This window comes from Acinonyx jubatus, chromosome A3 (genome assembly GCF_027475565.1).
Source record: "Acinonyx jubatus isolate Ajub_Pintada_27869175 chromosome A3, VMU_Ajub_asm_v1.0, whole genome shotgun sequence".
Classification (NCBI taxonomy): domain Eukaryota; kingdom Metazoa; phylum Chordata; class Mammalia; order Carnivora; family Felidae; genus Acinonyx; species Acinonyx jubatus.
The window spans coordinates 18,203,683-18,222,919 of record NC_069388.1 but is presented as its reverse complement, the minus strand read 5'-3'; the positions used below and the strand labels follow the sequence as shown (position 1 = coordinate 18,222,919).

The window sequence follows — 19,237 nt, the reverse complement described above, 5'->3', positions numbered from 1 at the left end:
AAGACACAGGAGTCAGCTTAAAGAGTTCTTGTTGGTTAAAACTGGGACCATCTGAACACCAAAGTAACTAAGGACAGTAATGAATTATAAGTCACTGAAAACAATAGGAATACATACCAGTAATGGATAGATAGATAATGAATAAATGAGGGAGAAGAGGGAGTCCTTGCTTACTACAGAACCCAAATGACGAATGCAGAGGAAGTGTGGGGTTGGAAAATCATTTTATAATCACTGCAGGAAAGATGAGTACAGTCCAGGATCATCTAGGGAGAACAATGTAAAGATGAGCAGGATTTTTGCATGATCTTAAAGCATCTCCCCACATATTGCTTATTAGTTCCAAGCGAACAAAAGCAGCAACTAGACAATGATTATGTAAGAAAATGGCCTTACTCTTAGGAAAGACACACTGGAGTATTTAGGGATCAAAAGGCAATGACATATGCACCTTATTCTCAAAAGCTTCACGAAAAAACATATATATAAATATATTTATTTTGAAATATACCTATTCCATGGCTGAAGTGGATACTGTTTGATCAGCAACTTTTTGCTGATAACCAATATGGACCCTCCTGACTATAAGAGTGGGTGGAAGGTCAGGCTGGCTATGGTATCCTATTCCTTCTACCACAGTGATTGGTCCAAAGATGGACATATGACCCAGCCAAGCCAACTTGGGAGTCCTTCAATAAAGAAGTAATAATTTCTGGCAGGAGTGCTTTGGAAAATGAATCTTTTACCTTCTAGGTCATAAGGTTGTTAAGCTGTGGGCCCATAGTTTCAGGCAGCCACAATTCAACCATGAGAAGAAAACCAGTTGCCAAGGATGAAGAGAGGTGCAGGGGAGGACTGGAGACAAAGAACATTGGTGGAATCCTCAATTATACCTCCCGGTTCTGATTCCTTAAGCTCGTGAACCCCTTTGTTATTTTTTTTTTTAACTTAAGTTAATCCAAGTTGGGTTTATGTCACTTGTAACCAAGGGAGTTCTGAATAATACAAAGGCCTAATACTCTCACCACTTAATGGCACTGGAGGCTGAATCAAAGCAATTTTATTTTTATAATCCTCTTTTCTAGCTTTCAGAGTTAAAACAAACTAAAACTTGCAAGGACAGAAAAGAAAAATGGCAGATAAGATTTTTGAGGCTCAAAGCACTTATTTTTAATAACAAAAATCATATTTGATTTTACAATAAAACTTATATCCACTTTAGAGCCGGCCTCGCCCCGAAGTTCTCATGCTATCTTCTAAACGGCTTCATCAGCCAAGATTTATACATCTTCACTTTCTAGTAGTTTGTATTAGGAAAATAGGTAATTTACGGGCCTTCCAAATAGGAAATTACATTATAATAACTACTTATAGAAAATTCCACTAAAGCCCTACACAGACAAGCCTTTCTCAAACTTTCCTCCCAGCCTCATCTTCGATCCCCAACCTCCAGGTTTCTTCACTAGAACTGAGAGTTAGAAACAGAGCGCTGGATCTGAGGATGAGGAGAAAGATCTGGGTATATGTCACAACATTGTCCTTCTGTGAGCCATAGATTACTCTGCCCCCATAGATTCCAGGTATTAAAATTTTTATCTATCAAACCCCATTATTTCAAAATGACTGACTCATCATCCCATTTTTAAATTAAATCTTATAAAATATCCATCAAAGTCAGCAGGAAAAATCAGTTATTGCCACAGTGAGTTGCCATAATTCCCAAATTCAGAACTGAAAACAGCACGTGATGCTAGTTACTGCCTTCACAGACATGCACATGGCTGAGGAGTACAGCCCAGGAACCACCTCTGCTCCAGGAACAACCCTTCAGAGAAGCTTCCAGCCCAGGCCTTGCCACAGGCCCTGATCCTCTTCCCAGACGTACAATCTGAAAACATGGACATTATACCCAAAGAGCCCATCTGCACACTTACTTCAACTTTTATTTAATGCCCATGTTAGTTCAGTCTATACACAGAGAAACAAGTTGGGCACAGACTGTGAAGATACTGGTTAAACAAAAAATAAATACACAGAACTAATTGTTCCAATATGTGGTCAGCTGTAGACAAAATGAGAAGAAAATCTACCCTGTCCTCAGTCCCTGTAACTGCATCATTAGCACCATCAAAACAATCATCCTAGGTTGTGATGTTATCCTAGTAAAAACTGAAAAAAAAAGAAAAAGTTATATACTTATAAGATGAAAAGGCAGAGTTTCAAAAAGTAATCTTGGGGCACCTGTTAAACATCCGACTTCAGCTCAGGTCATGATCTCTCAGTTTGTGAGTTCGAGCGCCGTGTTGGGCTCTGTACTGACAGCTCAGAGCCTGGAGCCTGTTTCAGATTCAGTGTCTCCCTCTCTCTCTGCTCCTCCCCCGCTCATGCTCTCTCTTTCTCTCAAAAATGAAAATAAACATTAAAAAAAAATTTTAAGTAACCTTATTAAAAGTTGTAAAAGCAAATGAAAATAAAACTTCAAAAAATGTAGAAGGGTTTCAAATGACAAGCCATCCCTACTTGCACCAAATCCCACGTTCCAGAGTGAACTGCCTTCAAATGATACCACCCTAACTCCCATATGTTCATGCCTCTAGTTCTTTATCAACAGCAAGCAATACCTGGTGACATCCTGATATGAAAGCTGATTAATTTAGATCTAACATACCTCCCCTACTCTTTCCTCTGCTCTTTTTGTTGAATTCTTTTAGTTTAGGCAATATGTTTTAAATTTTCACTAATTGTTTCTTGTTTTCTGACTGCTCCTGTTTCCTAACTCATCCTTGTTTTGCAGACAAAATATCATCTTGAATCTGAGGATGCTAACTTAAAATCTTCACAAGTTTTTTTTTCCTGGACTTCTTTCTTATGAGGACAATGGTTCTGCTCATCATTCCTTTTTCCTCTTCTTTGTTGCTCAGTTTTCCTCTGCGGTCTCACAATCTTTGGTGGATTGTTCCTATTTCAAATGAACGAGGCTGATAATACAGGTGACTGGTGAGATCATGTCTCATCCCTGAATGAGGGGCCTGGCAGCCCCTCCTGTCCCCTTTTAGGGTATGGACAGGGAAAGAGCAGTAGCTCCTGAGTCTCCCTTCTCATCTGTGGGAGTCTCCACTTGGGAGTCCCAGACTATCCCCAGGGCAAAGGCTTAGTATCTTTAGAGTAACTACCTGACTTCAGCCTGGAGCTGATGCCATACGACCACTCATTCTATAGGCAGTCCCTTCATCATCACATCCATTTCTGGCCTGCCTCCCGTCCCTTCTCCAAAGCTGCCAGGTCCCTTGTGAGGAAGAAGCATTTCTACCTCTGCTACAAACAGCTCCTGCATGGACTCTGAGTTGGGACTCCCCCACAGCATTTATCCACCAGTATGATACCCAAAAATTCACACCTCTCATCTTTAAGGATTTATTTCCCTCTGTCCTTCCTGTTGTTTCGTTGTTATTATTTGGTTAGGAAATGAAAATAAAAGTATGCCTGGTGGCCATCTTAAACCTAGAAGCCCAACCCCCTCTATGAATTCTCCCAGGAGCCAACACACTTCCTCTTCCCGTAAGCAGCCTGAGGTGATCTCTGAAAATTGTTTGCTATTCACTTGACCCAAAAACCCTACAAAATCAGGCAAATCAAGAGATTAAAATCTTTGTGTTCACTTTAAGAATGCGCGTGAAACTGCCCAGGCCATCCAGGGTATGCACATCTGAAAAAAGCCACAAGTATCTGAAAGGATATCACTTTACAGAAACAACGCATGCCATTCTGGCGCTACGATGGCGGAAGTGGTAGGTGTGCGCAGGCCCCAACAGTGGGGCTGCACACAGGGCTGGTGGCCCAAAAACTGCTGAATTTTTACTGCACATGCTTAAAAATGCAGAGAGTAATGCGGACATAAGGGTTTAGATGCAGATTCTCTGGCCATTAAGCGCATCCAGGAACGAAGCCTCCAAGATGTGGTACAAAATTTACAGAGCTCATGGCTGGATTAGCCTATACACGTGCTCTCCTTGCCACACTGAGATGATTCTCACTGAAAAAGAGAGCAGATTGCCCCTGAACCAGAGAGGAGGTTGCAAAGAATAAAAAGATATCCCAGAAGAAAGTGAAGAAACAAAAACTTATGGCCTGGGAATAAATTCAGCATAAAATAAATGCAAATAAAAGTAAATGCAGAAAAAAAAAAAAAAAAAAGAAACGGAAGCCCCCAAAGAACATTTATTTAAATGTCTTTTGGTCTTTTTGCTTTAAATCTTTTCTCACTATTAATTCCTTTAATACCTGGCTCAATACTCACCATGTCCAAGGGACTCCCTGGACCACAACTGAAACACTCTTAATCCGCCAAATCCTTTCAGCTATTCTGTATACAGTTATACTACATTCTTTGATTTGTTTCTTTTTACCTGTTTTTTGAACACTTGCAAGACTCTAATTCGTGATAGCACTTCAGTGATAGAGCTCAAAGATGATGTGTCTGTGACACCTTCCTTCCTCCACTATCCCACTCCCACCAAAAGTACTCACAAATAAAGCAAGGCACACAGGAGGCACTAAAAATACACTGAATAAATAAATAAGCAGGTATTCACCAAGCGTTATTATTGAGTAACTGTTTTCTTTCGCATCAGGTCAAAGTCCACTATGTACCCAACCCTAATTTACAAAGCCCCGGGGATTAGAGTAAGGGCTCCAGGTGCTCTCAGAAGAATGGGAATGGAGACCTGGTCCAAAGCCTCAGAGGTGGGTCTCTGCCATTCTCATTCACATATCCTCCCTACATCACAAAAAACCTAGCCGGTTCCAACCACAGGTCTCTACTCAGAACTCATACTTGTCTTCACATTTGTCTTCTTTCTTCTAATAATTGATCAGAATATAAAAGCAATTCCCTCAACAGAAATAATGCTGTTAATACACATTCCTAAGCCTAATAAGCCCAGCTTCAATAAAGATCTTCACTCTTAACAAAGACAGGTGATTTGACCTTCAAATAGAGAGGGAGGGCTGAGCTGACTGAATTTTACTGCCCTTTCTGCATCACAGCGTCAGCTGACTCACAGCTCACATGGTTATATAATCAGAAGATCTGGGCTTAACTTTCTAGAAGCAACCGTCAAAGAAGAAAATCAGAAAAGGCAAAACCTTTCTTCCAGGGTGTTACCAAACTTACTGGATTTGGGAGAAAAACATTCTGCTCTGTTGGCTCTTGACAAGCCAAAACAAATGGGGGTAAAATCTGCGGCCTGAAACCTGGGGTTTGTTTTGGGGGAAAAAACAAAAAACAAAACAACTCCTACCAACAAGCAATTCTCAGACACCAGCAGGGTGTCGGAGAATTCAACTCAATTCTTACACTGTCTACCTGGAACGGCACCAGATTCCACAGGTCCAGAGTTCAACACCACAACACTGCACCCACCTACCCTCCCACTTCAGACACCAGTCACAAGCCCAGGTTTCCTGCTCTCCTGACCAACCACTATATACTGGAGGGTGCAATGACCCCCTCCTCAGGTTTGATGTCTTTGCTAGAGAGGCTCACAGAACTCAGGGAAACACTTCCGTTTACCAGTCTATTAAAGGATACGACAAAAGATACAGAGGAATAGCCAGAGGAGGAGATACACAGGGCCAAGTCTGGGAGGATTCTGAGCACAGGAGCTGAGGAGCTGAGGTGCAGAGCTGAGGTGTGCCAGGCATGTGGATGTGTTCACTCACCTGAAAGCTCCCCACACCCCCTACTATTGGGATTTTTTTAATGGAGGCTTCCTCACATAGGCATGATCAATTATTAACCCCGCCTCCAGCCCCTCTCCCCTCTCTGGATAATGAGGGGTGGGACTGAAAACTCCAAGCTTCTACTCCTGCTTGGTCTTTCTGGTGATCAGCCCCCACCCAGGAGCCCACCCAGAGTCATCTCACTAGAACAAAAGATGCTCCTAGTGTTCCTATCACTTAGGAATTTACAAGGGTATGGGTGCCCTGTGTCAGGAACAGGATCAGAGACAAGTATCCGAACAAGGGATGCTACAAGTGTTCTTACCACTTGGACGATTACAACAGTTTCAGGAGCCCTGTGTCATAGTTGCATCAAAGACAAAATACTAGGATATGAGAGAAGACAAGTATTCTTATCACTCAGGAAAGTACAAGGGTCTCAGGAGCTCTGTGCCAGTAACCAGGGAAGAAACCGATACATGTATTTCTTATTACTTTGTAGGGCTAGTCACACTATCCATCTCTTTTCCTCTTTTTGGTTTTCCATTCCTAACAGATGTTAAATTAAAAAAAATGTAAATATGCTCCAGGGCGCCTGGGTGGTTCAGTCGGTTAAGCGTCCAACTTTGGCTCAGGTCATGATCTCGCAGTTCATGAATTCGAGCCCCGCGATGGGCTCCATGCTGACAATGCTTGGGATTCTATCTCCTTCTCGCTCTGCCCCTCCCCCACTCGTGCGCACACATGCGTGCACTCTCTCTCTCTCAAAATAAACAAATAAACTTTTAAAAAATGAAAATATGCTCCATTTTCCCAGGAATCTCTCAACTGTGTCTCAAAGGATGTTCTAAGAACCAAGCACACTAATTATCTGGCAGGCTTTTTGATTACAGATTCCTGGGTCCACCTCAGACCTAATAAATCAACCTCTCTGGGGATGTAGTCTGGGAATCTACTTTTCTAACAAGCTGTCCAGGTGATTCCTTTGGCACAGCAAAGGCTGAGCATCAGAGATCCAAGTAGATGTTCCTCCACTTAGACCAGCTTGCTGATTAGTTTCTTGACTTTCAAGAGAGAATATAAACCATCCTGACATGTGTAGAAATTCCAAAGCTTATGCTCTGCCTTCAACCAACAAAATGAATACCAACACTTAAGAAGACTCTAGCTTACAACAGCAACCTCCAGCTCAATCAAAATGCCTAGCTTATGATTTAAGAGAGTGCAGCCTAAAGGGCTATCGACCTACTATTCAGGCACTCCTCCCTAGACACGAAGTAAGAACACCAGACAGCTTCACACACACTGGAATGGGTTGTCTTTCCTGCTCACTGAGCCGTGTTTTAATGCCATGAAGCTTTTACTAAAGGCTATTTCAAGAAAGAGAAATATGAAATTCAAAGGCACACAGAAGCACTGGAGCCCAAAACTGTTGTTGAGGACACTATCCATTACATCATGTAATGTTTCTCAGTGAGAAATTTCTTTGGCCTCCCTAAGGAACTGCCATGGTGCTTTTCTAATACCAAAGTATTTTCCCAAAGCACTATCAACATCATATGATGCCCCAGGATCTGACCTGACACTTGCCTACCTTTCTGATCCCTTTGCTGCAGCTATACAGGCCCTGTGTGTCTACCTATGTATAGGTCTGTGTATATGTTTGTATGTACACACACATGTGTATCTTTGTCTGTGTGTCTTCTTATGCCAGTGGTCCCTTCCTCTTTGGGAAAAGGGGTTGTAACTAAAAAACAGTAAAAGTAAATAATCTATACTAAGTGGAATTTAAATTTCAGAGTCAGGGAAACAACAGCCTAACTTGGCTTCCTGGAAGAGCTTTCTTGCTTAAGTTTTATACAATAAAGAAGTGAATTGTGCTCACTCTCCAATATAATTTGAAGGGAAAGGAAGAGATGGTCGTTCAAAAAAAAAAAAAAAAAAAAAGCTTCTTGCCTCTCTTACTTGGGCATGTCAGACTTTTATCCCCTATTCAGTAAATGAATATTCATCACTATTGATGTCATCCTTGAAAAGGAAAATCTGTTAGACGATCACGTGTTTACAACAGGAAACATGTCCAGTTATCTACTTGCTGGCTCAAGTGCAAGAGAAACTGCACAGGGAAAAGCTGGAGCCACTTTAGTCTTTAGAGGATTAGAGGGCATTGTGCAGTGTGCAAAATGAAATTCTACAGAAGGGCCGTGTCCTACAAATAAAAAACCAATTTCTCTGACACTGGCATCTCCCCACTGCTTTCCATTCCTGACATCCCCTTGTGAGGCATAAATAGGTGCAGAGCTGAAGGAGAAAAAAGTGGGAGCCCAGAGTCAAATCCCAACAGTGCTGCTCACTAGCTCTGTGCCTTAGACAAGTTTCTTTTAAAATGTTCATTTCTTGGGGTGCCTGGGTGGCTCAGTTGGTTGAGCATCCAGCTCTTGATTTCGGCTCAGGTCATGATCCCAAGATTGCAGGATCAAGCCCTGAATCGGGCTCTGAGCTAAGTGTGGAGCCTGCTTGAGGTTCTCTCCCCTTCTCTCTCTGCCCCTCTCCCTGCTTGTGCTAAGAAAATAAAATAAAAAAATAAGAGGCACGTGGGTAGCTTAGTCGGTTAAGCATCCAACTTCAGCTCAGGTCATGATCTCACAGGTTTGTGGGATTGAGCCCCACATGGGGCTCTGTGCTGACAGCTCTGGGCCTGGAGCCTGCTTCCGGTTCTGTGTCTCCCTCTCTCTCTGCCCCTCCCCTGCTCATGCTCTGTCTCTGTCTCTCAGAAATGACTAAGTGTTAAAAATATTTTTTTTAATAAAAATAAATTAAAAAATAAAATGTTCACTTCTTTAGTTAAAATTGAGATACCACCTACAATTATTTAACAATGAGAGTTATATCTTATATGGTCTTATTTACAGGAAGAGCTCTATTTGTTCTAGGAAAACAAATTAAATACATAAATAGAATATATATGTGTTATATGTAGTTTATAAATATGCAAAGTATATGTTACATATATAATATATAAATATATAAACTCAATGTGTCCAACAACCTGATAAACCTCTAGTGACTGACTCCTGAGAGCATAAAAGACACAAAGTATAGTGGCCCTGACCCTAGGCATTTAACTGATGCTGATGAGACAAGTCATACACACAGGACGATGACAGTTTCTAATCGAGAGGCACCTTCCAAGAGGGAAATGTACAAGACTGGGGAGCAGAGGTCCGAGTTTATGACACACCCTTGTAAGCAAGACACTTCTCAGTGAGTCCCCCCTTTCCCCGGCTGCAGTACAACAGGTTAGACTAGCTCTCCTTTAGTTTTCCCAGGAGTAAAAGTCTCTGATTTACAATGGGGAGCAAGGCTCCAAGTGCTATGGAAGAAGGGACATGCCAGCACACTGGTCTGGGGAAGCTCTTGGGAGAACTGGGACTTGCATTCAGACCTGGAAATGGAAAGGACTTGGGATACTGGGAGAAACACAGGGGCAAAATGTTGGGAGAACCAGCCAGAGCAACCCAGGAGAAACAAGTCAAGTGTCTTTAAGGGCCAGGAAGAACAGTCTAGCTAGTGAGGTCTGTTGTCAGAGAAGTGAGGGAGGGGTCAGACCCCAAAGGGTTTGAATAACAGAAAAAGGAGTCTGGATTCTGTCCTGGAAGCAGTAGGAGCAATCAGAAGTTTCAAAAGTTAGAGGATATGAGGATATCCCATTTCCCAGTACCCACGTTTTACTCCCAAGGAAGGACTATTACTGGCAACATATTTTCAACCCTTCTTCAAACTCCTCCCACTTCTCTGATCAGGGACCCGACTGGAGAGACTGGGAAAGGGCACAGAGCATACCTGCCCCAGCACGTGCTCCAGGCTTCAGTGCCTGCAGTTCTGGTGGAAAAACTCAACGAAAGGGAGGAAAAAGCAGCTCATGTCCAGCCACAGCTGGTGGAGGTTCTTCAATCCAGTTTACAGTTAAGAAAGCTGATCACCACACCTCCATCTCTGCTGACTACTTCCAAACTGATTTGGAAGGAAGAGAGAGGATGAAGGCATTTGATTCACCACCTTTTCCAACTAAAAACAGAAATAAGATTACAGCAAGTACTTCAGAAAGATGAGCCAGGTGGAAGCTGGCAAGAGGGACTGAAGGCAGAAAAGGCTGGGAGCCCTCAAATTAACTGTGGAGCTCCTACGATAATCCAAGCATTCAGTGAATGATTTGCAACCACCAAGTATGATCCAGGGCTAATCAAAACATGTACTTGAGCCAATCTGCAAGAGAATAAATCAAAGAGCACAAAAAAACTGAGAATTGCCAACATAATTTTTTAATTAATGTCCTTTCATAATTAAAACTGCTTCTGTTGACTAGTGGGATCTTTAATTTCTTTAATTAAAGGAACCAAAGCAATAAATACAAAAAGAACAAGAAATGAAAGGCTCACCAGTACAGAATCCTACCAAGCTACATAAGGATTCTCTATTACAAGTCAGTCTTACACAGGTCCCCAAATCAAAAGAAACCCTCATGTAACTTGCCCACACTGCTGAGAGGTAACCAGCTCTATCAACATCCTCGCAAAGGGTGTCTTCTGATGTCAGAAGTTAGCAGCCCCTGAAAAGACTACCAAGCACCTCTCCACGTCACTTATAATTGATCACAATCAGGTTCCCTTAATATTGCTACACACATATAGGACACCCAAACTTCCTTTGTGAAATGCCTCTTATGGCCCCCAAATGGAATTTACAGCAACGTCTATATACTTATTCCCTTGTTTCACAGCCCACACAGAAGTCCTTTAAGCAGGTAAGTACCAGAGACCAGAGCTAGTGAGCTCAGATACCTATGGCATTCTACGGCCTTCTACAAACCAACCAGAGTCCTCAGCAAAGCTGTGAGAACCCTCCTCCAGTTACCCCAATTCTAAGGACTCAGGGACTCCTCTTTGTTCTCTAAGCCACCCCACTAGCTCACATCTGATTCTCCCTCACATGTGCTAGCTCCCTGAAGAACCCCTTCTGCTTCTCCCAAGCAACTTGCAGATGAAAATTATGGCAGAAGACAGAGACTCACTATGCTACCTCACACACGCATCAGAGATCAGAGCATGCTCACTGGGTTCACTGAGAAACAGCCCATAAGTTTCCCTTTGTGAGAATCCTGATTTTTACATGCCTCTCTTGACCTTCTGTAAGGTACTTTAGGTCCACTGTCTGTAAACTACATTCCCAGGATCCCCCTCAAGCCTTTCCCATGGACAAAAGATAAAACCCCCTGTGGGGCAGAAGGGAATGAATATTATAAGGCAGTTTGCACTTGGATTATGAAATTAACCATCTGCTCCCAACAAACTGTCCTTCTGAAAATTAACTGAACCATATAGTAAGTTCCTTGTCGCAGCACAAATCACCCAAAATGCTTTCTTCTCTTTAAAGCTTACTTCCTAAATGCCTGACCCCACACGGGTCTGATGGTCTAATTCCTTTATGTGAGTGTTCATACCAGTCTCTGTGCTTTTATGGGTGCTCCTGGTCTACATCCTGCCACTGCACTTAGGTTTTAGAAACTTAAATTCCTTAAATTCCTTTTAAGTATATAGAGATTATGTATTTTTTGTTTCACATTTCCTCAGAAAGCTTAAATATAATGTTCTCCACAAAGAATTTAGAAAGAGACAAGATGAAAACCATTCCATTTGTATACAGGTGACCAATACGGAGTGAAGAGTACATCTGGATCCTGATGGGATCTCTAACCAGGACCCTTACCACCCACCCTGCAGTGAATGTGTACCCACACCCTCCGATCTCTCTACAGTCACTGTGGTCTCCACTAGTCTCTTTCACTCCTCATTTCCCAAGCACCTGTTGACGCATCAGGCACTGTGTTAGACACAGAGGGAGAGAAATGGACCAGGAGCAGTCCCACACTAGAGAGCTTGTGGCTGCAGGAGGCTGAGCAGGTGTTCCCTGTCTGTGCACAGCTCTCCCGGACTGCCCGCACACGAATTCTCAGGTCCGGGCACCTCCTACCAGCTGCCCCTCTGCCACTCCACACTGCTGCCGTTCCCCAAACCGCTGCCAGCCCTGCGTCACACCTCTGACGTCCCTTCCCTTACACCCTTTGTGTGTGACAGTATTTTAATTCTTCTTAATCCAAAAGGAATGGCCAGAAATTGCAGGGCCAGTATTAAGGTTATCTTTCTCTCTTAGGAAGGGAGAGTAGCTCATTTTGGATGAGAGCGGTAAAGTTATGTCTGAGGGCTAGAGGAAGGCCCAAAGCAAACCTTTGTGTGCAGGCAGAGCCAAGTGCTCCACGCGGGCAGAAAGGGACACGCACCTGGCTTTCTTGGACTTCGTCCTGGCTGTAGAGTCCACGCCACTCCTCTTCTCTTTGGCCTCCTTGGTACCCGAGGCCTCCCGGGGCTTCCGTGCTTTCTTGACTCCATCCTTCTGCTTGGGCTCCTTGGGCTCCTTGGCCCTCTTGGGCTCCTTGGCCTTCCGGGCTTCCTTTGGCTCTCTAGGCTCTCGCTTCCTCTTTGGCTTGGGCTCCCTGTCCTTGCTTCCCTTCGCTGCCCCCTCTTGCTCTCCCGGGTCCTTTTTCTTCCTTTTCTTCTTTACTCCAGTGCCTCCTCCTCCACTGTCCTCCATCCCATTATGGGACGTCATTTTCCTAGGAAAAAGGGTCTCAGCTTCCTCTTCAGCAGCATACAGGTCCTTCTGAGGCAGACAGTGACTGGCAACATCTTCGATCTTCTCTTCCTGATCAGTGCCATGGTCAAACGGGGAGGGGGATTTGTAGTCAAAATTGACAGAGGCATCAGACATTGGAGAGTGATTCAGAACTTTTAAACTTGACAACTGTGAAAGAGAGAAACGAGCTTATTAGTTTCCCAATGCATGCTTCATACGAAAGAGCATTATGAAGTTTGAATGCATGGATCTGTTCAACATTTACTGAATTCCTATCACGTGCTAGCTCCTCATGTGCCAGGTCTTGGGGAGACAGTGGCAACTAGGACATACTTTGTGTCTGCCTTTGCCCTTGTGGAGCCACACCAAGCCACCGTTACCATATACAAAAATTGCATGTGAAAAAACAACTCTCAAGGAGTTGTTATGTGCTAAAATCTGAGCCCCATGTCTAGTACAGGCAACAACAGTGGTGTCCCCACAAAATACCTCTAGATCCTAGGCACACAGTTCTTACCCAGAATGGCATTTCTCATGCTGATACACAAAAGTTCTGTTCAAATATGCTCCTAAATAAAAGTGGCATCACTGGATGACAAGGATGCAGGGACAATCTCAGTGTGCTGCTTTATCTCCCCACATCTTTGCTCTCATGTATCTTCAGGCAGCACCAACAATCAGCTGGTTTGACTTTCTTTAGGGGTACCTGGGTGGCTCAGTCGGTTAAGCGTCAGACTTTGGCTCAGGTCATGATCTCATGGCTCATGAGTTCGAGCCCCATGTTGGGCTCTGCGCTGACAGCCCAGAGCCTGGAGCCTGCTTCAGATTCTGTGTCTCCTTCTTTCTCTGCCCCTTCCCTGCTCGCTGTATGTCTCTCTCTCTCTCTCTCTCAAAAATGAATAAAAAACATTTTTTAAATTTTTTAAAAATTCTAAAACTACATCTTTTATTTTTAACTAAAGGTGCTGTTCCTCTGCATGATCATCTAAGCCTCCAGACTCAGCACCAAATAACCTTTGGCCACTTACAAAAAAACAACTGCCCCTACAGGGGAAAGATTTATTATGATAGATGTCATTAAGAAAGAATGTGTCACAGATGCTGAAGGCATCTTCCTAAAAAAGGAAGTTCTGAAGCTGTTTTTGAGCACCATTAAAGGTACAGCTTCCCCGAGGTGACCACTTTCAGGCAACATCCCTTTGGAAGTAGAAGTCACATCTCATACTTTCAGGTCTGGTATCACAGCACATCTGTCATTTCGTAACCAAGCTAAGGCTGGCAATAATCTGATACTGTGGGTGCTGGTTTCAGGAACAGCACCCTTCTGGGTCAGGAACAAAGAAATAACTCAAGGAGAGCCTGGGAGGGACAAGCAGGCTTTCCAGGAAGCCAACTACAATCGTCTTTGCATGATGGCTTAGGAACAGCATCATTTGTGAATAGTCTGCTCCCCTAACAAGAGGCCTGGCGTGTGCTGAAGGGCACAGACACTTGCCTAGGTGGCGTGGCTTCCTTCCAGTGTTCTGGTTACCCGATCTGTGCTCAGACTTCCTGGCCCACCCTAGGAGTGATGGAGTGCAAAATTCAGCTGCATGGTCCCCCTTCTGTGCCTTCCAGCTCCCTACCCTAGGCCAATACTCCCAAACATAACACTGAGAATCTCAGGAGAAAAAGATGAAAGAAAAGAAGAATTTTTTTGTATCTTTATCATAAATAAAGTCCAGCCTCATAAACAAGCCTAAATCCAGAAACAACTGGTCATTCTGGCAGCATTCACTATGAAAGAAAAGAAAAGAAAAGAAAAGAAAAGAAAAGAAAAGAAAAGAGAAGAAAAGAAAAGAAAAGAAAAAAGAAAAATTCAGTTTGACTACCTCACTGCTGATTCAGTTCTTAGGATGGCTTGGAAAAAGGAGAAGCTAAGCAAACTTAAAAGGAATTTAAAATCAAATACAAGAAAGTGCTCAAGATGGTAAATTTTTTTTACATGTAAATGGTTATATTTTTTTTACCAAAATAAAAAGGAAACAAAAGAAGAGAAAAAGAAAAAACAAGGCAACAAGAACCTCAGAGGTGCATAATAGGCACCTAATTAAAGCTCAGATCTTAAGAGTACACTGCCGTCCCTGGGATGTTACTGAATTCTGTGCCAGGGACACCTGACCCTCAGGACACAAGTATTTGCTTCACATGCAAGGGTGGACACACTAAAAAAGCAAGAGATAGAGGTTAGTTTATTAAAGAGGTTTTCAAAGACAACACATTAAAGTCCTAATTCCACCAAGGCAACACTCTGTAGATAAAAGTGGGACACTTTTCAACTCATACCTCATCTCAAGGTCTATCTTTTGAAGGCTAGGGCCCTCCAAAGCTGAGGCGGATGGAGATAGGTTGTAGAAACTGGACATTCAATCATTAGTCAAGAACAATAGCAACAGCTAACATTTATGGGACACAAATCATAAGGATCTACCTGGAATTATACAAAGCATGTTCCATGATATCTCCCATCTTTACAAAAATCCTAAAAGGTTAGTGTAAAGATACCTATTTTGTGTACGAAGAAACAGAAGATTACTGATGTTAGATGAGGTACTCACACACATATACCTAGTAAGTGGAGGAACTTGGACCTGGACCTTCTGCCCAAAAGCTAACACTCATTTCACTGAGCATTTTATGACCTACATCCCGAGAAACCATTAATGACTGCTAGGCCACCAGACCAGTATGATTAGACTTGGTGAGAAATGTTAAATATAAAGACCTATACAACCAGTTGGGGAAAAGTTCAGGTAGTTCTTTAGAAATATAAACATGCAAATACCTGTCATTGCAGCAATTCCACTCTGAGGAATCGCAAATAGTCATCTACTCTACCCCTCATTTTATAGATAAGATAATTGGGTCAGAGAGATGAAGCAACTTGTCAAAAGGTTATATTCCAGGGAGTGGCAGAGCTGGACATCCTATAGGAAGTAGGGATTCCCAAGAAATGCAGCACAATTAAGTCAATGTTTCCAAAAAGTTAGAAGTATCCCAAAAAACAGATTATCAGTATTAAAAAAATATAAAATTATAATCTCCGAAGTCAGTAATACACCAGGAATATTTTTATTTTTCAAGGCACCTTGTTGGGGGCTTGGAAAAGATGTCTGTTAAGAATTTAAAAAATATGACAAAAAATATTTTTCATTTGTCTCAAGGTCAGTGGAGAAAAGACAAAGAGCCTTAATAAATTGTTTCAGTTTCTACCAAGAAGGACATTAAATCACCACTTCAAAAATGGCCCCAAAGGGAATGGATTGGAGATGATGGACCACGACACCACCAATAATTTACATTATATTGACAATTTACTAAATAGAGATAAGCACCTAGAACATAAGATGAAATGGAGAGGAAAACTGATAAAAAAAAAAAGACATCCAACAATGCTAGCTCATAAACCACACCGTTAGCAATAAAACCCACTTCGCTGATTCAAAATTAGCAACCTAGGATATTCCTGAAAAAGACACTTAAACATATGAATCCAGATAAACTAGATTTGGGTCAACTGTAAAGGATTTAAGAACCAATGTAGATACTATGGCCTAGGTCAATGGTTCCCAAAGAGATTTAAGGACAAACCTGGGTTATTTCCCCAAGAATCACTGAAGTACTTGAAAGTCAAAATAGACTTTAATTAAGAAAATCATCCATGGTACAACACGGATAGACCTTGAAAACATTATGCTAAGTGAAAGAAGCCAGGTACAAAAGACTACATATTGTACAATTCCATTTATATGAAATGCCCAGAATAGGCATATCCACAGAGACAAGAAGTAAATTAGTGGTTGCTAGGGCCTGGGGGAAGAGGAAATGAGGAGTGTCTGCTAACATGCATATGGTTTCTTCTGGGGGTGATGAAAATGTTCTGGCATCAGATAGTGGTGATCTTTCCACAATCTTGGGACTATACTAAAAACCAGTGAGTTGCACAATTTAAAAGTATAGTAGAATTTACAGTATGTGAATTACATCTCAATTTTTAAAAATCCAATATAAGAATATAACGAAAATGGTCCGCTCATATGTTGCTGACAGCTGCATCAAGTATTAAAAAGCCTTTTTTGCAGGGGCATGTGTTAACAATATTAAAATTTTAATTATGGATATGCTTTTAAACTGAGCAATTTCTCTTTTACAACATAAATTAAGGAAATATTTAGGTACTCCAAAGACAGAATATCTGATGCAGAATTTTTAATAAAGGAAAAAACTATAAATAACCTATTGGTCAATCTTTAGTAAAATGTTTAAATTAATAGCATATCCATTATATGGAACAGTATTATGCAGCCATTGTGACATTATTGTATTATATATTATTAATTACAAAGTTTTAGTTGACATAAAAAAAAGTCCACAACGTGTTGGAAAGTGGGCAAAAAAAAAATCTATGATCTAATCCCATTTTTATTGTTTAAAAAAAATTTTTTTTTAAGAGAGAGAGAGAGCACACAAGCAGGAAGGGGCAGAGAGAGAGGGGGACAGAGAATTTGAAGCACTCTTTGCTGACAGCACAAAGCCTATGTGGGGCTCAAACCCATGAACCGTGAGATCATGACCTGAGCCAAAGTCGGACTCTCAACCGAATGAGCCATCCAGGCGCCCTCTCTGGTTTATTTTTTAAAAACGCTATTTATCAACACCAGTTTTTTAAAATAAATTTAGGGGGGTGCCTGGGTGGCGCAGTCGGTTAAGCGTCTGACTTCAGCCAGGTCACGATCTCGCGGTCCGTGAGTTCGAGCCCCGCGTCAGGCTCTGGGCTGATGGCTCAGAGCCTGGAGCCTGTTTCCGATTCTGTGTCTCCCTCTCTCTCTGCCCCTCCCCCATTCATGCTCTGTCTCTCTCTGTCCCAAAAATAAATAAACGTTGAAAAATAAAATAAATTTAGGACATGTATCAGATATTAACCATCATTACGTCTGGGTGACAAGACTGTAGGTAACATTCCCTTCTTTTTTTCTTTCCTGAGAGTTTTTGTTTCTATCTGTCTCCCATAACTAGAATGTAAGCATCATGAGGCAGTGACTGCAGATTCCCCACTATCTTTGTGGCTTACAGTAAATCTCAATCATATAATTACTGGATGAAATGAGTGTTTTCAATTTGAAAAACAAAGGAGAAGTCTACAAAATTGTGCATGTAAACAAAATGAAAACAACAAATTCCTGTGTATAGAAGAACGAATGGAAGAAAATCAACAAAAAGTGAATAGTATTCATTTAAGGCTGTGGAAATTTGGTTGTTTAATTTTTCTAAACAAACAGTAACAAGGATATTACTTTCACAATACTTGTAATAAAAATATCTTTAAAAAATTTTTATGTTTATATTTGAGAGAGAGAAAGAGAGAGAGAGAGCAAGCATGAGCGGGGAAGGAGCACAGACACAGGGAGACACAGAATCTGAAGCAGGCTCCAGGCTCTGAGCCCGACATGGGGCTTGAACTCAGGAACCAAGAGATCATGACCTGATCCGAAGTGGGACACTCAACCGACTGAGCCACCCAGGCGCCCCAAAATATTTTCACAGGTATATAATAGAAAAATTTTAAATACTTTAATAATGAACAGGAAAGGCTGTTTTGCCAGACAATTTACACTGTTCCAAATTATCACGATTCAGGAATCAAAGGCAGAATATGGGAGGCGCTGGCACTGTGACCACATTTGACTGAGTGCTGGACAAAGACAGCGCTCTTTGCACTCAAGCCCGAAGGCCCCCCCGCACGCCCTCCATATGCACCTTGAACCTGACAGGGAGTACGGCCCAGCCAGCTGCTGCTGTTGCCTGCCTCAAGCTCTTCCATCTTCTCCAGTAGGAAGGGGACAATATTCTATGTTCAGACTTACTTAATATCAAGAAATTAGCTAAACATAAAAATGAGTAGAAAAGCTTATCTAAATTTGAGACCTTGTGACTTTTAAAGTCCAAACAATAAAAATGAAAATACAAAGAACTGCTACTATTATGAATGAGTTGGTGTGCAGACATTTCAGGTGGCAATTGCTATTTTCCAATTAAAATGAGGAGTGCAAAAAAAAAAAAAAAAAAAGAGGAGTGCCTTACTCTTTCACCTTCACTGTCTTCTGAAAGAATATTCCCTATGGTTACCTGACTGTGGGATACACTACCGGCGAAAACCCCACATATCCTCGCCTTTACTACACTGCCACTGTGCTGGGCTCAGTCATCTGGCAAACAAGGCTTTGCTGGGTGAGCAAGACCCAGGAACAAAGTCCAACTGTGTGTGTGTGTCCTGTTTCCTCCTCCATTTAGAATATTCCATCTCTCTTCACCCAGGAGTCCTATGCTCTAGGTGATAAAGCAGGCATTCTGACCCTGACATGGCTCCACATGTAGTCACAGCTGGTCAGCACCAGGAGGAAGAAAGATCAGTTTCAGGCATCTGATGATAATGCAGGGAGTGGTGTCCAGGAGGCTCTCAGGTATACTTTCCAAGAGTCATTTTTATAAGAATGAATGAGACTACCCAGGAAGAATGAATGGACAAAGAAAAAGAACAGGACCAAAACCTGACAAACACTGATGTTTAAGGGCCCCCAGAGGAGGAACCTAGAGAGAGGGTGAGAGGGGGCAATCAGGTCAGTGATGTGGTGGGGAAAAGAAAGTATGAGTGTCACAGAAGCCAGAAGATGAGAGCACTTGAAGACACAATGATTATAGGCATTGCATGCTGTGGAGAAGCTGGTAAGTTAAGGACTGAAGAGTGGTGGACAGCTGTGCCAACTGTCTCTCACCGAAATCTGTCATT

General features: G+C 42.2%; 1 protein-coding gene across 3 annotated transcripts in view; it reads right to left on the bottom strand.

Annotated features, from left to right (window-relative positions):
* The window catches only part of CHD6 (chromodomain helicase DNA binding protein 6), a 203,326-nt gene that overhangs the window by 123,046 nt on the left and 61,043 nt on the right, over positions 1-19,237 (bottom strand). For all 3 annotated transcript variants that reach the window (XM_027070111.2, XM_027070116.2, XM_053199947.1), the window contains exon 3: positions 12,059-12,579. In XM_027070111.2, the coding sequence (XP_026925912.2) occupies positions 12,059-12,579 (521 nt within the window). The remainder of the gene's footprint in view (positions 1-12,058; positions 12,580-19,237) is intronic.